Here is an 18,743-nt window from a genome sequence, read left to right as displayed (position 1 = left end):
TTGCAAAACATTATTTTGTTTATTCATACAGATTCACCAAGAACTCTAGATCAGTAAGATTCATTTTCAGTCTTTTAAAACTTTTAAACTTCAGAAGTATCAAATAACTTAATAAGAAACAGCTGACACACATGCTGAAACATTTAACCAATCATTTAAATTCATAAAATCATACATAAGAATTTACCATGCTGCTAAAATATTATGTTTTCCTGTGAAGTTAAAAGTAAATATATCGAACAATGAGTAACCTTTCATAAGTTAATTGATGGAGTGTGTGACTTATTCATTCATAGATCTTAACATATGATTAGTCACTTAAAGCTACACCCCACAAATCATGAAAACTTTATTATGTATCTCTGCATAAATATTTTCATTACAATAAACAACAATATAAGGAAAATATTATCATTAAATTCTTATTAAAATACATTTTATATATAGCATATATACATATAAATGAGCATACATATATATGTGCATCCTGCATGTGTGGCTTTGTGTATGTGTAGAAGCCAAAAGTAGACAAGAGATTTGATAAATCTTCATCTTCATATATCCACCTTCACAATTTTGAATTTTTATATGTCTAGGTATCTTTCCTGCATCTATGTCCATGCTTGGTGTTCACAGAAGCCAGAGAGAAATTGGATCAACTGGAATGTAATTATAGTAAATATTGAGCCACTATGTGGGTACTAGGGGCTGAACTTAGGTCCTCTGCAAGAATGGGCAGTGATCTTAACTGTTCAGTAATTGTTACAGCTATAATACTTCTTTTAGCCAAGATCTCTCACAGACCTGATGCTAATCAATAGGTTTGACTGGCTGAACAAGCTTCAGGGTTCTACCTGTATCTACACCAGTGCTGGGATTATAGGCACGCCAACAATCATCCCTTTATCTCCAAATCTCAGTCTCTAAGAGCATGTTGTAGTAGCATAGGGGAAATGAATATGTGATTATTTTCAAATTTAAATGATTATATAAGCAAAGTTGTAAGACAGAAATATAATGCAGCCAGTCGTGTGTGTGTATGTGTGTGTGTGTGTGTGTTGTGTGTGTGTGTGTGTGTGTGTGTGTGTGTGTGTGTGAGAGAGAGAGAGAGAGAGAGAGAGAGAGAGAGAGAGAGAGAGAGAGAGAGAGAGAGAGTTAGTTTGGGGACATGGGGAAATTGGAGTGGAGAAGAAATGGAAATGACAAATGCAGAACCTGTGTATGAAATTCTAAAATGGTTGAGTTAAACAAAAGGAGGCCGTGTTTCACTCTGAAAGATGTACTTGTGTCTGGCAACAATAAGTAAGGTCTCCAAGTTAGTTATAGGCAAAGCCTTACAAGTTCATGATTCTTAATCAGATGGTCACACATCTGACTCTATTCTCCATCCTCTGGAAGGTAGAGTTGTAAATCAGTCTTTATTCACAATAAGCTTCATGAACATAATGTGCTGCCTAGTTTGTTTTCTGCTCTCTCTCTCTCTCTCTCTCTCTCTCTCTCTCTCTCGTCTCTTTAGATGAAGAACTTAAATAATTTACAGAAAAGTAACTTAGGATGCAAATATTCAATTTTTAAAATTTCAATAAAATTTATCATGGAATCAATTACATTGACAAAATAAATGAAGTTTAAATTAACAATATATTTATGTAAATACTTAGAATGAAAATACCCCATTTGCATATATAATTGGCAGTACATATCTCTTCTTAAAGGCCACATTTCAGCTGTTTACCAAAGAGGATTTTATGGTAGCTAAGAATTAGATGTTTACAGTAGAACCAAACTGCTATTGGAAGCTGTATTTTAATGTTGGCAAAGATTGGATCTATATTCACTTAATGCCTCTTTCTATATGATTTACTTTCTTTCGTGTACTTCTGCTGTTTTTTTTTTTTTCATTTATATTGGCTTCATCTGCCAATGCTTTGCTTTTTTTGACTCATGTTTTCAAACTTGTTTTGCTGATTTTTTTTATTTGTCTTTTTTTCTAATTCTAGTTCTAATTGTTATATTGAAGTTGACAACGGTTGGCGCAAAGTAAACTCAAGGGAACGCTCATTGTATGTTTCCTTGAAATTTTATGTTTCAGGACTATGCTGAAAAGGAGAACACTATTGCCAAAGCTCTGGAGGATCTGAAGGCAAATTTTTACTGTGAACTTTGTGACAAGCAGTATTATAAGCATCAGGAATTTGACAATCACATTAACTCATATGACCATGCCCACAAACAGGTAAGAAGAATAAATCAAAAGTAAACATTTTAAAGAAATTTTCATGGACTGAATTGTTAAGACCATATTAAAAGTTTTATTTTGTTCTCATCAAATTTATAATCATAAAGTTGTAATTCTGTGATGATGAATCAAGTTTAAAGGTCAAAACTCAATGTTAGAAAGAAATGTCTAATGAAAATCAAGTCATAAATAAAAGTCTTATATTTTTTCACATTTGTTTTAAAAGCAAAAATCTGAAGAAAATGATCTTCTAAATGTCCTCAAATATATAACATTAAAAAAGTTGTTCAAAACTATAGTTATTTAACATAGTATGATTTTACATATATGGTCTTGCATTTCTTAACAATAAGTTACATATATTGGAAAATGAATCCTTATACAACTGACAAAACTATTCTAGAGATGCTGATTGTGTTCTTAGTGAAAGTGTTATAGACTTAAACTGTCCTGAAAAATCATGGGAAAAATGCCTTAGGGGTCTTGATTAAATATGTGCATGATTTGTATATGTCTATTTATTTGCTTGTATTTTTTTATTAGGTATTTTCCTCAATTACATTTCCAATGCTATCCAAAAAGTCCCCAATACACTCCCCCACCCCCAGTCCCCCACCCACCCACCCCCACCCCTTGGCCCTGGCATTCCCCTGTACTGGGGCATATAAAGTTGGCAAGTCCAATGGGCCTCTCTTTCCAGTGATGGCCGACTAGGCCATCTTTTGATACAAATGCAGCTAGAGTCAAGAGCTCTGGGGTACTGGTTAGTTCATAATAATGTTCCACCTATGGGGTTGCAGTTCCCTTTAGCTCCTTGGGTACTTTCTCTAGCTCCTCCATTGGGGGCCCTGTGATCCATCCAATAGCTGACTGTGAGCATCCACTTCTGTGTTTGCTAGGCCCCGGCATTATCTCACAAGAGACAGCTATATCTGGGTCCTTTCAGCAAAGTCTTGCTAGTGTATGCAATGGTGTCAGCGTTTGGAAGCTGATTATGGGATGGATCCCTGGATATGGCAGTCTTTAGATGGTCCATCCTTTCTTCACAGCTCCAAACTTTATTGGGTGTTTTGTTCCCAATTCCAAGAAGGGGCACAGTGTCCACACTTTGGTCTTCGTTCTTCTTGAGTTTCATGCGTTTAACAAATTGTATTTGCTTGTATTTTATACTAATATCAATTATAAATCCACTATTGATTGTTTGCTAAGTTCTGTAAAGAAAAATTCAAATTAGTAACTAAGAAGTGAAGTTAATTTTGATTTTATTTTCTAAAGTGCCTGATATTTACCATGACAACATTATTTGTTGTTTCTCTAATAATGGAATGTCAGACTTAGCATCAGTTTATACATAGTTTATTTGTCAAACATCACCCACAAAAATTACTCAAATTTAATTTTGGTAAAGACAAAAGAGATATGTTTGAACAGATGAACTTTCACCAACTTTCCATTAATATTGGGTTAAAAAAGGTTGAATTATCCAACAGAAAAGGAAAGACTAGGGGCAAATTATCTCATTAAGTGCTTATAAGACAATTATGTGCATTGTATTTTACTGTCAATGTTCCAGTCTTTCATATTGACTAAATTATGCTCAGAAAAGCTGCAGTAGGAAGAAAGTAACTCTTCAATTAAACACATTACTAATTATTGCATGTTTAGCTTAAGGATCTGTCTGTGATTTATTTCTCCCCCCTGTTGTGTAGTCAATCCCTGATTCCACAAGCAAAGGCAACTGTTTAGAAAGAACAAACCCTCTTCTTACATCAGAATGAATCTACTTACATATAAACTGCCTAATTTGAATATTATGACACACAAACCAATCATATGATTTCATGGTTTTTGGAATTTGGTAATGTTATATTTCATTTACTTATGTTTTTGATGTGACACTCATATTAACATTTTAATATGTTATAATTTTCATTTTAGAAAGGACCAGTTATTCCAAATTCATGGATGTACATACATTATTTTGAGACTACATATTGTCTTTCTCTATTTTTACAATATAGGACAAAATCAATAATAATTTGGTCCAAAAGTACAAGGTCACTTATGTAAGCCTAAGAACATTTCTGTTCCCTAGTCTTATGAATTTTGCACACTATTTATTCTTTAAAAAATTTATAGCTCTCAATTAAACAAACAAACAAACAAACAAAACCCAATGATAGACACAGGATTCTCAGGCTATGACAACTAAAGAATCCTTGTGGCATTCAGATATCTACCTTATCCTAAAATTTCTGTCATTTTTCTTACAGAATGAAGCATACAATATCAATACAGAAAAAAAAATACACAATATAAAATGCAAAGACCAGTTAAAAGTAAAGACCAGTTAGTGAGTATGAGGAATAGCTTTTTTTGTCTATTTTTTATTAAAAATAGTTTCTTTCCACACAAGACAGACAGACAGACAGACTCTCTCTCTCTCTCTCTCTCTCTCTCTCTCTCTCTCTCTCTCTCTCTCTCTCTCTCTCTCTCCATGTAACCTAAGAGAAATCAGAATGGATTTGACTTGTCATGTAATGTCTTGGAGAATCCCACTTCACCGTAATAAATACTATTAAGCCTTACACACAGATAGATTATCAAATGCCATAAATGCTGTAAAATGTTATAGTCATAGTTTATTAATTCAAAATGAGCATTGATATTTCTCTTTATGAGCAAAACCTTAGATAATGATAAGGTACCTGGAAACATTTAAGTCTACGCTCTCACTGTATTACTTTGTTGTGAGACAATGGGTTACCAATGACAATGTCTTCATAGAGTGATCCTCATCTCTCAACAAGATATCAGGCCAATAGATGCATTAAGTGGTATAAAAAAAGGCTCAGATTGCTGGGGGAAGTTTTGGTATTTTTTTTTCTTCTAAGAACTTGAAATTGGAATACTACAAACAAAACATAAAATACCCATGATCTGACAATATCTGAACTTAATATTGAAAATATTAAGATCGTCCCCCATGGTCAGGTATGTTCAAGAACTAAGAAAGATGACTTGTGGAATTCACAGAGGCACAAGAGAAATCAATACTGTGGGCTATCAGACAGTTAAAGTGTAGAGAACATGGAAATAGCTATTTGAGGAGGTTCCATAATCTAAGCTTTTTGTTCATTCAGCATTCCTAAGTCATTCTTCAATTCATATAACATGATAATCTTAAAATCATCCTAAAGCTCTTGTAATTTTTATTCATTCCTTGTTATTTTTTCTCCTCATACCCTTTCAAATATCCTGGTTACTAACATGTTCTGATGAATGTAATATGCTACTATGCCTTCAAATTACAGTATATTATTTTATTTATTACATTTTCAGCTCTAGTTTAAAATGTAAATAAAGAAAATATCTAATTAGATAAAATTTAAAAAGTAGAATTTATATAATTTTAAAAATTATGTTTATTACTTGAAATTTCTCTGATAAAGTTCTGATTATTTCTATTTATTTTTTCCATTTCATTGAATTTCTTTAAAATCATTATCTTAATGATATTTCAACATTATTTCTCTTTGAGTGCTGCTACTGAGTCGTTCCCTTTTGAAGTGATCATTATTTCCTGAATGATCTTCCTTCTGTGTAGGATGGATAATCATCTTAGCATTCAGCTATTTGGTATTTATTCCTCTCCTTACAATCTGATTTTCTTTGTGCCTGCCCTTCCAAAAATTCCAAGCACCCTGCTTTTCTTCTTCTAGCCTGAATCATATCCCTATTTTGGTACAGAATCATTTAAGTCCAAATTTTCCACAACTGTGCTATTAATCTGTTGTTGGTAGTTCATTCTAGAAGACAATGGAAGGTCAAATGTGATTCCAATACACAATTGGATGTTATTCCTTATGATATTGGGAAGAATCTAATAAGGGGAAACTATCCCATAGCCTACTTCCTGTGGTAATGTTATATTGTGTTCTTTACACAATTATTGAGGTCTGCAGTACAGAATTTCTTTCATTGTAGCACTGAGAAGATAAACTATGGAAAGACCTGCCCCCAACGCTTATATCATACCTGTAGCCACTTTGGCCAAAAGGGCTATCACTTCATATCAGTTTCTGGAGCCCATTGCGACACTGGATCAGACAAAGTCCCATAATGTATTAGGAGGAATAATGGTGGAGTGGATTAGGAGGAATAAGAGTGGAGACACATGACCACTGCAAGAATGCTAGTGGGATGGGGAGGGTTTCCCCACCTTGCCCACAAATATTGTACTGGAAGCACCATCCTTAAGCTGTGGTCCTTAGGGAGATCATAGTCACTGAGTTATGGTGGTGTTAGGTTTCTTCAAATGGCACTGAATGCCAAGACAATGTCCTGTAATTACCACTCTATTTTCTTATAAAATCAATCTTGCTCCATATTGCACTGTCTAAATGTGAGATAGATTTTGTGAAGAATTTTCTTTGATCAGTAGGACAGATAGTAGATTATTCTGTGTTTGAGTCTCACAGACACAAATATCCAAACAGTATCAGAGATGCACGGGTATCCTGAAGCTGGTGGGATACAATCTATGTCCACCTCATCAGGGTTAATTCTCTGCCTGTTGGAAGAACTAGTCAGTAGAATTCAATTTTAACCAATCATCTGTGAGTAGGTGTGATACCTGAGACAAAGAGACAGTGGTATAGTCAACAACGCTGATGAGGGCCTAGTTCATAGCTCATGCAGAAGTCTAAAACAAAGAGACACGCACTGTGTTGTAGTGATTGGTTATGCTTTGCTCCAGACCTATGCAAAGCTGGAAGTGATCCAGTTTGAATCAGTTTACACCATACAGATCTCTCTCTCTCTGATGCCTTAATGTCTTAAAGGACTAGTGACTGCATTTCACTTTCCTGCCTGTTTCTTGATCATACTCTTGTGGGCATCTCACAGCTATCCTGTACAAAGCACCATGCTATCCCTGGAAGCTTTGTCTCAGTGGATAGAGTCTTGTTCTCTTCTCGGCTGCCCGAGGTTATGGGAGGATCCACAGGGTGATTCCTTACTAACAGTTGCAGAATCTCATCTGGCACATAGCAGCACAAAGACTCACAGGAGTCTATCAACAAAGAGAAAATTTAATTTTGGGCAGGAAAATGATAGATTGATTACAAACCATTATTTTGAGCTGCATTTCTATAATAGCTTTTATTTTTTATTTTTTTGTATATTTATATTGTGAGACAGGAGACTGAGTTTCTCTACATAGCCCTGGCTCTCCTAGAACTCACTATGTATACCAGGCTAGTCTTGAACTCAGACAGGTCCATCAGACTTATTTCCATAGCTTCTGGGATTAAAGGCTTGTGCCATTACAACAGAATAATAGTTAATATTTTTAGAACATAGGAATTTTCTTGATATAAGCAATCATAGAGTTCCTTTAAGGACTGGTATATATTCCAATACTCTGTCACTCTCACTGTGTACCCATAATCATGTGCTGTGATTACTATAACAAATAATAACAAATATAACATACTGACCTTATAACAAACAATATGATTATATGTATTAATTAGAAAGAAACAGTTTAAGATATTGTTAAAGAAGATGAATGTCTAACAGAAATATCTTGGTAAACTTTATGGATTTGCTAGCTATATATTGACCCAAATATATATCAAGGCTTATCAAATTTTGAAAAATTCATATTATTTTAGTATGTTTATATGTATTGATGAGGAAAATACATATGAATAATAACATAAATATGTAACAAATGGATAATGAGGAACTTAATTATGTAAGTACCTCACACTTATTCTGATACCAACTGCTGATATGGACGAGTCTTGAGTCTTCTCATCTTAGTTCTCTTAGGGTTCTATTATTCCTTCTACATGCTATGGTCTAGAAGGATGAATTTCTTTAATCTGTTTAGATATGAATTTCACAAATTCAAGGTTATCAATTATAGTCCATAATCAGCAATTACCACTATGTACTGTACTTAATAATCTACTTCATATTTTAAGTGATTCCTCCTTATAAAATGTGAATACAATGGTTTTCAGTAGTGTACTATTCTTCTAAATTTTATTCTCTGCGATAAAAATAAAAGATCAAACACTCAGCATCAGGCGAAAAGAAAAACTTTTCCTCTAAGCAATTTGACCTATTCATCTGCTGTTCAAGTCAAGTCATACTGAGTCTGCCCACTCCCCTGTCTACCTATTGGCAATTCAGAGTTATTTTCACTGTAAGAAATTTGTCACATTGATGCAATGGAGAGATAGAACAGGGAATGATTGCTTTAGTCCTAGAGTCCCTCAAACATCTTGATTTTTTGCTTTAGTGGTGGCTGAAATACCTCGCAAAAGGCAGTGAAGTGACCTTCACCTCAGCAAGTCAAGACTCAGAGACTTGCAGCTTGCTGCTTTGTTCTTCCCGAGAGGAAGTCAAGGTCAGGCCAGGTTACTGAGATGTATTATTCCTGCAGAGAATTCTAAGGCTCTGAAAACAGAAGAGCTTTATTTACAAGTTTTAGTATTTCTAAATGATTTAAACTGCTTCTTCAGTGACACTTGAGAAAGAAATTATTTCTTAATATCTGTGTGCCAGCATATAAAATTAATGGTGAACTGAAAATAGCATATATATATATATATATATATATATATATATATATATACATGTACATATATATATATATATGGTAAAATTATTTCCAATATTTTCCATGTGTATATGATGTGAATCAATGTAATATTACTCTTTTGTTTAAATATTATATAACTATATTCATTTCATTTCACTTTTGATGTTATAACTAAATACAACATTTCTCTCCTTCTCGCTAAAGCCTCTCAAATATATATCCATCTATATACATATATATTACTAAGAAAACCTATTCAATTCACATAATGTCACCTGCATGTATGTTTTCAGAAATAACTTTGGCACTGGACAACCAATGGTGTGCTCTTCCTAGGGAAAACCTGCAGATGTTTCTTCCTTCTGCCTCTTATAGCACTGGAATGCTGGGATTACACATGTGTTGTGCAGCATCTGCATGTTTTTTAACTTATTCATTTTACATCCCACTCACTGCCCCCTCATGGTCAGCCCCTCCCACAATACTTCCCAATTCCCCATCCCCTTCTCCTCTGAGCAGGATATCTCCAACCCTGGCGCTTCATGTCTTTGTAAGGCTAGGTCCTTCCTCTCCCACTGAGGCCTGACCAGACAGCTTAGCTAGAAGAACATATCCCACATACAGTTTTGGGGATAGGCCCAGACCCATTTGTTCAGGCCTCATATCAAGCTCAGTTATTAGGCTTATACTACAAATAATTTATACTCTCTTAGCCATCTAAATGATGCTTCTTCATAGTACTTACTAGTTTTGTTGGCATTATCTTTGGAATTGCATATTTATTTTTATTATACTTTGCTAATATTCATAAGTTAGCAAATATATTTATCTCCTTTAAAAAGTAATTTATGCACCTTTTTTTGCCTTTCCCATGTAGAGATACTTACAGTTTTGTTTTGAAGAAATTGAGACACTTTTTGGGAACTATCATTAATAATATCCAGCTTATTCAAAAGAAAATTGATTCTGAATAATATAAGTGTGTAAGTCTAACATTCTCATTATGTGTGGCTTTGGTACCAGTAAATTCTTGGATATCAGAATTTTAACTGTCATTAATTCCTTCTAAGTGGGATTATTCCATTATTTAAATAAGGATCGTCTCAGAATATATGATGATGCTCCTGACATTTATAGAAATGAATATGTCTGTATTTATATTCTCCGTAAGTTGTAAACATGGACAAAGAAACAAAGAAAATGAATTGTCATTTAAGTTTAGAATCTTTAGATTCATCAGAGAGAGCTGATTGATCCTGGCATACTCCTTTTATCCTACTGTGGAAAGCAAATTCCAGCTTAGCTGGGGCTTCACAGAGAAAGCCAGTCTTGAAAAAGCCAAAGGAGAAACAAAAGAAAACAAAATCATATGAGAAATTACACACACACATACACACACATACACACACAAACACACACACACACACACACACACACACACACACACACACACCCTATTTTTCCAGGTTCTCTATTTTGAAGCTGCCCAAATGATTGCATGGTGAGGCCAGGATTATAAAGAATGTGGAGGTTAGCAGAGAGGTTACTGCTTTCATTACTTCTAATGATACCTGTGTTCTTCAGTGATCAAGAAGATATAGGGAAACAAAAAAGCATTCTTATAGATCCAAGACAAGTTTTAAAAAGCCATCCAAAGGGAATGAAAAGCGAAGCATTGAAAATTGAATGATTATCATGTATGATATTTCTTCTGCAGGAAAAAAAGCTAAGCAGAAGAGAGGTATTGGGAGACCATGGAGAAATGTGAGATCCTGAAAAAAAAATTCTCTAGGTTTACTTCACCCTCTGCAGATTCGAAATTCACTCAAGGTCAAATTGTTTTCATAAAAGAGTATATTGAAGGAATAAAATTTGCTAGTACACCAACCTACTATTTACAACTTCCATATTAAAAATATTTAAATGTTCTACTTAAATATTCCATCCATTCAGCCTGAAACATTCTCTTTACCCTCCAGTGTGATTCAGCAGGAAGAAAATTTGAAAATTTGTAATCAATACAAGTTAAAAAGAGATGGAGAGAGATTCCCAGGATCAGTGATCATGGCAGAGGACAAGAGTTGACTCAGGTGTCAATTAGACTGGTGATAATTTGTATGAAACAGAATTTGAGCCACCTGAAGTGGGCTACTGAATCCTAAGCAATGGAAAATGTGTCATAAGACATGTTAAGTTTAGGCTTCAAAACTCAACTATATCAGTATTTAGAAAACTTGGTATTGTTCAAGGATAGCAGGGCCGGGGAATGATCTTATATGCAAAGGATTGTAAGTGTCTTTACCAGCAACTAAGAATGCTATAGACTGGAGTAAGAGAATAAGTAGGAAATTTTACAACACTTATCATTTATTTAAAAAGTCCCATCTACACGTGAGTTTGAATACCATTTCCTGACTAGTCTCTATCTTATCTCAGATGAGGCTAATTCAGGTCAGCAAGGTGACTAATTATGTAGAAAGTAAGAAAATGAAGTGTATTTTTATATCCATAACTTAACAAATTGTATTTATTCACACTTCACATATTTTATTCATGAGTGTTTTGCTGCTAATTAAATCATTATTATTGCTTTTTTCTTTTATAGTTCACAATGTGACAGTGACTAGATCTTTAAAAGTTTCTAAATTGCATCAGTTTTTGATGAATCTATGTTATGTTTACTCAAGCTTAGTTAGTAATATGTTATGTTATGCGTACTTATTTTTAACTGTACATATGTGTATCACTTATATGAACAATAGTATTTAGTAACACCAGACAATTTCCTAAACATAGCTCAACTAATTATATATGTTTACAAATGGAAAACTAATAATGCTACATGAAATACTAGTGCCACAGACTAGAAGATGATTTTGTAAATATATATATTACATATATTAAATGGATATTTATACATTTACATATGTAAAATTATTCTTTGTTTTGGGAATTCATTTATGTTGTAATGCAAATACATATCATTTTTATAATTTGGGCTTGGAGATTATTTCAGTTGTATATCTCTCTTTGGCTAGCAAGATCTCTCAGTGGGTAAAGGCATTCACCATTACTGAGTAGCTTTTAGACAAAAATCTCTAAGCTCACATCAATTTTGTTACTCTAGAGAAGAAATGTTATTTGTTATCCTTAGTCAATTTGATAATCTTTTGGTAATATTTTAAGAAAAATGGAAGGAATAGAAGTATAAATATTTATAAAGCTTAATATAGACTCTTACCAGAAATTTTGAGGAGCCCCAAGTTGAAGCACTACATTTTGTCAGTGAATCTGGGGTCCTCTCTTGGGGAGTTAATTATTTTTTGTTTGTTTGTTCTTCTTTTTTTTTTTAAAGAATTTAAGAGTGGCTGTAAAGGAAACGTGATAACAATCATTTAGAGTTTAAAGTAACACTCTGGCCAGCCAAACTATAAATCTAGTCAACTTTGTGGAAGAGGAACATAGAGAAGAGGAAGAAAGAAAAGAATGTGTTTTGTAAGTGGTCATATGGTAGAAAGAATGTGGATTAACTTCATAGAGGAATGATGTGAAAGCCCAGAATGTGCAAGAAAGCATAGCCAGGCTTTGTGCAGGTATCAGAAATGAAGAAAAAAGAGAATTTGTAAAACATAGAAAAGTATAAAGGATGCTTTTCTGAGTAACTCAGAAAAGCAGGTGAGTTTATTACAGCTTCATGGTTCCAGCTACATGAGTGGCTTCACAGAGCGCCAGGCTTCTGGGAGGGGAAGCATTGTTTCAGTAAGATGGTGATTACTATTCCTCCCATCTCCTCAGTATCTCATATGCTGAATGGACCGTCCTGAGAACAGTTTTATTGCCCTGTGGCTGGCCAGCCAAATGGAATGTTAGGTCTCTGAGGGAAGATCCTGCTGTGTCTGTTTAGTGTTGCTTCTATATAATTGAATTCAGAGCAGACCACCTGGTATTGTGTAACTAAATTTTAAAAATAATATCTATAGAATTTTCAGGTTGATTTCATCAGTGTTATCTGATATATTGATTTCTGCTGAATGTTCAAAGCTATTGTAAACATCTGTGATAAAGTACTTACAATGATTATGTGGAATTAACATAAAATAGAAAATAACTTTTGTTTCTGTTGTAAAATACACCTCAGTCTTTAAGTTTGATTTTTAAGTACTCTTCTTAATGACTAAAAATAATAGTACACAAATAAATAATCAAATATTTTTAATTGAAAATTAAAATGAAATATTGTTTGACATATGAAGATAAAAGATATCATCTATAATTTTATATACTTATATATATGTTATTATGTTATGCAATATTAATATGTTCTTTTATTTAAAGTGACACTACAGTCCAAGAATATGAAATGTTACTTTAATTTTTAACAGTTTTGGTAATATATGCATAATATATATTTATAAAATTCAGCCATAAATCAATCATCCTTCATTTTCTGCTCATTCAAGTGGCTCGTGTCTTTTGAAAATAATCATGTCCATGTTTCTTACAATCAAGTTTCTATTGCTCTCACTCTGCTACTAAAGATCTTATCCAGATTTTTGTTAGCAAATTTTCAAAGCCTCCTATTGTAAGAGGAAGTTAATCACAGCCATCCTGTGCCAATTCAATTTGATAAGCATTCATAAGCACTTACAATGCAGTAGACACTTCTGATCCAGCACTTAAGAAAATGAACTCAATAGTTGGAAAATCAGTTTTAGACAGAACACACACTGATTGCCAAGACTTTTATATTAGAATTAGAATGAGGTTTTTATCCACAAAGAGAACCTTGAGTTAATGGAATCTAAAGAATGGGAGGCCTTGGGGAAAGATATTGTTCAGATCTGATATGCCATTAAGAGATTAGATGCTTTTAAAGCTGCCAGGAGAAAAGTCCAAGTGATACACACTCATGATAGTAATGAGAAGTGAAATGTGAAAACTAAAAAAAAAAAAATAACTTCTACAGTATCACTCAGCATAATGCCATTGATTAAATAATGACTAGAAGGAAATTACACCTTGAAGTCTGATAACATCCACTAGACTAGCACCTCTGAAATAAAATGTATTTGCTAACATTCTAATAGATCATGCAGTACAGTGCATTTCAAGAATGCTAAATTGACTTAGGAAGTGGAGATGCTGATTCTCTGAGGCTGTTACTTCTTTAAAAGGTACAAAAGCGTACTTAGATTTTAAAAAGCCACTGAAACAGTTTTTGATAAAAACAGCTCTCCTAAATTCAAATTGAGGTTCTAATATTTGGAAAGCTTAACTGTTAATAATACAATAATAGTGAAATATAAAACCTGTTAAAGAAAACCTTAAATATTATTTGAAGAGAAATAGAGCTGAAAAGAATTGTAGAGGTATACATCTAGAAACTAGATATATTTTAATTAACTATAAATTAAAAACTCTCAATTTTGGTTATTTTCAAATTAAATGATTAATTTAATTGTCTACTTTTAAATTATGACATGAGGGGCTGGAAAATTTTAATTCTTTATGTTCTTAGTTTAGCAGCTATGTCTTTGCCAAGAGAATAACCTAACAACTGAGAATGTGGGTGGCTCCCCTGTTAGAATAACAGTCAACAGTCAAACACTGGTAGTGACAGAGCATCAAGGTTAAAAGAACAGGGAATGAAAATTTTCTCTTTAAATACAAAAAAAACAAAGGAAGAAAGGTAGAAAAGAAAGAAATGAAGGAAGAAAGTATAAAAGAAAGGAAGGAAGGAAGAAAGAAGGGAAGGAAGGAAGGAAGAGAGAGAGAGAGAGAGAGAGAGAGAGAGAAAGAAAGAAAGAAAGAAAGAAAGAAAGAAAGAAAGAAAGAAAGAAAGAAAGAAAGAGAAAGAAAGAAAACAGGTTCATATAATTCATAGAATTTTGCTGTCAATTCAGTTAATAGGGATTAAATGTAATTCTATTAAAGAAACAGAAGAGTGTGTAAAAAATTTTACATTGACCCAAGAACATCAACAGAGGATGAACATTTTATTTGAGAATTTATATTCCTTGGGATTCCCTATAGAAACAAAATCTACATAATAAATTTTAAACTGTGTGTGTGTGTGTGTGTGTGTGTGTCTGTGTCTGTGTCTGTGTGTAAGTAGAAGGGAGAGGTGATAGATGATAGATGGATAATAGAAAGACACAAAGACAGACAGACAGACAGATAATGTAAAAGATCTTTTGATCATAACTCATATATTAGTATATCATTTTAGAGCTTATTTTCTTTTCTCAAGTAAAATAAACAATGGGTTCTAGTATTGCTATATCCTTTACAGAGCTCCAGAGGCTTGCACCTGAATGCCAGTTTTGAAACACAAATATAAAGACACAGAAAAGAAAATCTGGGGATGATCTAGCTTTAACTCTCTGATGGAGAAACCATAGTACCTCATAAGCTCAGAGTATTTATTATATGTATTTGAACAGAGAGGTACGGTTATTTTATACAACTGACTAAGAATGAGGTCATTATAAATGGATAAATAAGAAGTCATGATCTATGGTGTACAGCTGAATCAGTCTTGGTAAGATCAATCTGGGTATGAAAGTAATCTTCAGGCTGTCAACATCCGGAGTAAGAGAGCTGTGACAGACAGCTGACTTTTCAGTCAACCTGTGCTGATCTTGTCTGTTGGACCTGAGAAATGAGGACCTGAATGAATGTATAGTTTAATTCTGTTAAATTCAGTTTCAGTGTACATTTATATGTAAAAATAACAACAACAACAACAAAAAAAAAAACAATGATCCAAGAAAGATTGTTTGAGTTCAGAAAAAACAGGCAAATAAAGGTCATTAAACACATGCTAATTATTAATAGAGCAGCCATTTCCCAAACTTCCTCATAATAGATTAATTTAAACAGAATAGTCTGGCACATTCTATACATTATATCTGGGAAAGCACAAAAGCAAGGCAGAAGGATATACCCAGATTCAAGGTACACTGGCCAGGTTGGGTTCTGTAGCAATATTCAGACATCCAACACCACAAACATGTCTTATAAATGTTTGTCACAGGAGGCATGAAATCACATCCAAGAGCAATCCAGGGAACAAACTGCACCTGAGGTAAAAGGCCCTGTGCCTTTTTTTCTGGAACTTTTCTAAGTTTCCCAAGTCATTGTTCACAGTGGGTCATTCTTCTGACTATGTTTCAACAATGGACATTTTTTATTATTTTTTAATTCTTTTATTAGATATTTTCTATATTTACATTTCAAATGTTATCCCCTTTCCTGGTTTCCCCTCCTAAAAAAAAAAAAAAAAACCCTATCTCCTCCCCACTCCCCCTGCTCACCAACCCACCCACTCCCTCTTTCTGGCCATGGAATTCCCCTATACTGGGGCATAGACCCTTTTAAAACAATACTATCAACACCAAACGTGTCCATAAGGGAAGGTTTTGCCATTTCTTATTTGAACATAGACTTGACTCATGTAGAATGGAGGATGGAAGACCTTACAGCCATTTCTTATTTGAACATAGACTTGACTCATGTAGAATGGAAGATGGAAGACCTTACAATTTCTTTATGAGTTTGAACATAAGATAATCATGCCATGTCAAACAAAACACTTTCACTGGGGACTTCTTATATTTGGATCATCCTCTCCTCTCACACATGGTTTGACATTTGATACACTGGAAAGCTCCACAGCCATCAGGGTCCTTCTGGAATGTCTCAAATGTAACAATGATCTGATTAGATATGGTAGTTGTATCCCATGGATTATGTTCACATTTTCTGTCTGGAAATTGGCCCTCTTCTTCTGTTGTTCCCATAAACAAACAGCCCCGGAGCATCAGCGCTGCCAACAGGCTTTGGGGAAACCAAACCTGTGCTCAAATGAATATGGTCTGTAGATGGTTGTATTCTGGATGTTCTCTTTGCTATAAGTTGTTTCTTCTCAGTTTTTTTTAAATGTCTCTATAGTTTATTTCTCACCTCCTAACCATCTCTGCTGTAAAGTTTTCACGGTTATGAACACTTTCATAGTGAAAATATCATAGGTTGATTCCTAATTAGCATACCTTACACAATAATCTTGATTGGCAATGGAATCTTTGACTTCTCACTGATCAAAGTCAAGAAGCAGATTCATAGATGTTATCATACATAAGATTTAATTAAATGAAGAGTCATCTCTGTTGACACTGAAGATGTTGGCAAAAGGCAATTTGTAAAAGGGTTCTAGAAGGCTCTAGTTGCTTAAAATGGCTTTTTTTTTCTTTACTAGAATGAAATCTAAGCTATTTTTTCTAGTCCTACAGAATTTGGATGGACATGAATTATATCAATTAATTTGTAGAACACTAAAAGACATTTTCCCAGCCATATTTCCAGATAAAAACAATTTGACTACAGAAATGGCAGGCCTACAAACAACGATTAAATGTCAGCTATTTTAAGGTGTTGAATTTGTACTGAAATAAAAGATTTAGTATAAAACTGCCTTTCCTAATCACTGTATTTGAAATAGATCACCTTCTATCCATATTCCTACAACCCTTTCTTTCACCCACATCAAGTAACATTTCAAGATTTTTATACAATATAAGTAATATTTTCATATGCTCCAACATCTGTCCTTAATCACAATAAAAATATGCAAAGAAAAGATAAATTTTCATTGTCACAGATATTTAAAATGTGCTTAGAATAACCCTTGAGAAATTGTAAATATTTAGATAACTGTAAATTAATATATACATACATATTATATATATACAATAGTTACTTCAGGTTGACATGAAGTTTGAGCAGCTTGAATAGCAATACCTGTAAATTCGAGAGATATATCATAGAGTATGTAGATTAAATGGACTATCCATCTAATTTGCTTAGCTTCAGTTCCTTCACTTCCAGAAATAACAAGAAAGCTTTGTAAACATAGGCATGTTTTGTAAGAATCATCAAAATAATGTTTCCTTAATGAATTTTATGGAGAAATAGCAGAGGTAAATGGAGAAATACTAAAGATCCATATGTTCGAGAAAATGATTCAACCTTTCCTTTAAGATATAGCATTATTGACTATCAAATTAAAATTTGGAGAAATACTACTCAACAAGGGAAAAAGTACAAACTTGCATGTTCGATTGAAAGTGTGCAGACAATAATATAAAGTTCTTTGTAGCTGTTTGGAAACTTAAACCCTTAAAAAAAAGGAGTTCTTGATCAATTTGATTACAATATTTTTGCTTTCAAGAAATTGTCTGATGATGGCCATGAGTATAAAGTGTGCATAAAATGTTTACTAAAATTTTGCTCGCAATTTTGAAATAAAAAAAAAACAGTATGAGAAAACTTTTAATCTTAACATAATTTAAATTTTTCTCTTCTTGGTAGTAACTCAGGCCCTCAGTCACTGGAAGTATCATTTTTCTCCTTTTTAATGGAATTTAACTTACTAGTTCAAACCCCTTTCATGACGTGTATTTTATTAATTATAAATGCACATATTTGTTAAAGATGTTTATTATGTATATAAAATTAACTATTTAGGAACAATTTTATTTAAAGAACTAAAAAGCTCTGTCTTACTGCCTTGATTTTTAGAACCTTATATTTCACTTCAGAGAACTTGTAATGACTGAGGCTACTGATTGCTAATATTGAGGAAAACACTGTTATTGACCTATTATATTCTGATTTTATATCCAAAACAAGTCAATGAATTTTGTAAGTTATAGTTACCTTTACCAGTCATATGGACATGAGTTTGTCAAATCTTCTGTCACAAAGTTGTACACTAGTGACATGGCTCAATATAAGTCTAAATATGATACTTCAAGAACTCCTTCTGAAGAAGTAGATTATTCCTAATAAGAAAATTCAAAATGCTTATGCTATTTAAATAATATTAAT

The 18,743-nt window shown here is 33.3% G+C and overlaps 1 protein-coding gene across 1 annotated transcript in view; it reads left to right on the top strand.

Annotated features, from left to right (window-relative positions):
• Znf804a (zinc finger protein 804A) overlaps positions 1–18,743 on the top strand; it is a 207,866-nt gene that overhangs the window by 179,219 nt on the left and 9,904 nt on the right. Inside the window, exon 2 of the mRNA XM_021156869.3 lies at positions 2,093–2,236. Within this exon, the coding sequence (XP_021012528.1) occupies positions 2,093–2,236 (144 nt within the window). The remainder of the gene's footprint in view (positions 1–2,092; positions 2,237–18,743) is intronic.

The sequence above is a fragment of the Mus caroli genome, unplaced genomic scaffold (genome assembly GCF_978045245.1).
Source record: "Mus caroli unplaced genomic scaffold, Mus_caroli_1 scaffold_2, whole genome shotgun sequence".
NCBI lineage: Eukaryota > Metazoa > Chordata > Mammalia > Rodentia > Muridae > Mus > Mus caroli.
This window is presented reverse-complemented; position numbering and strand designations above follow the sequence as displayed.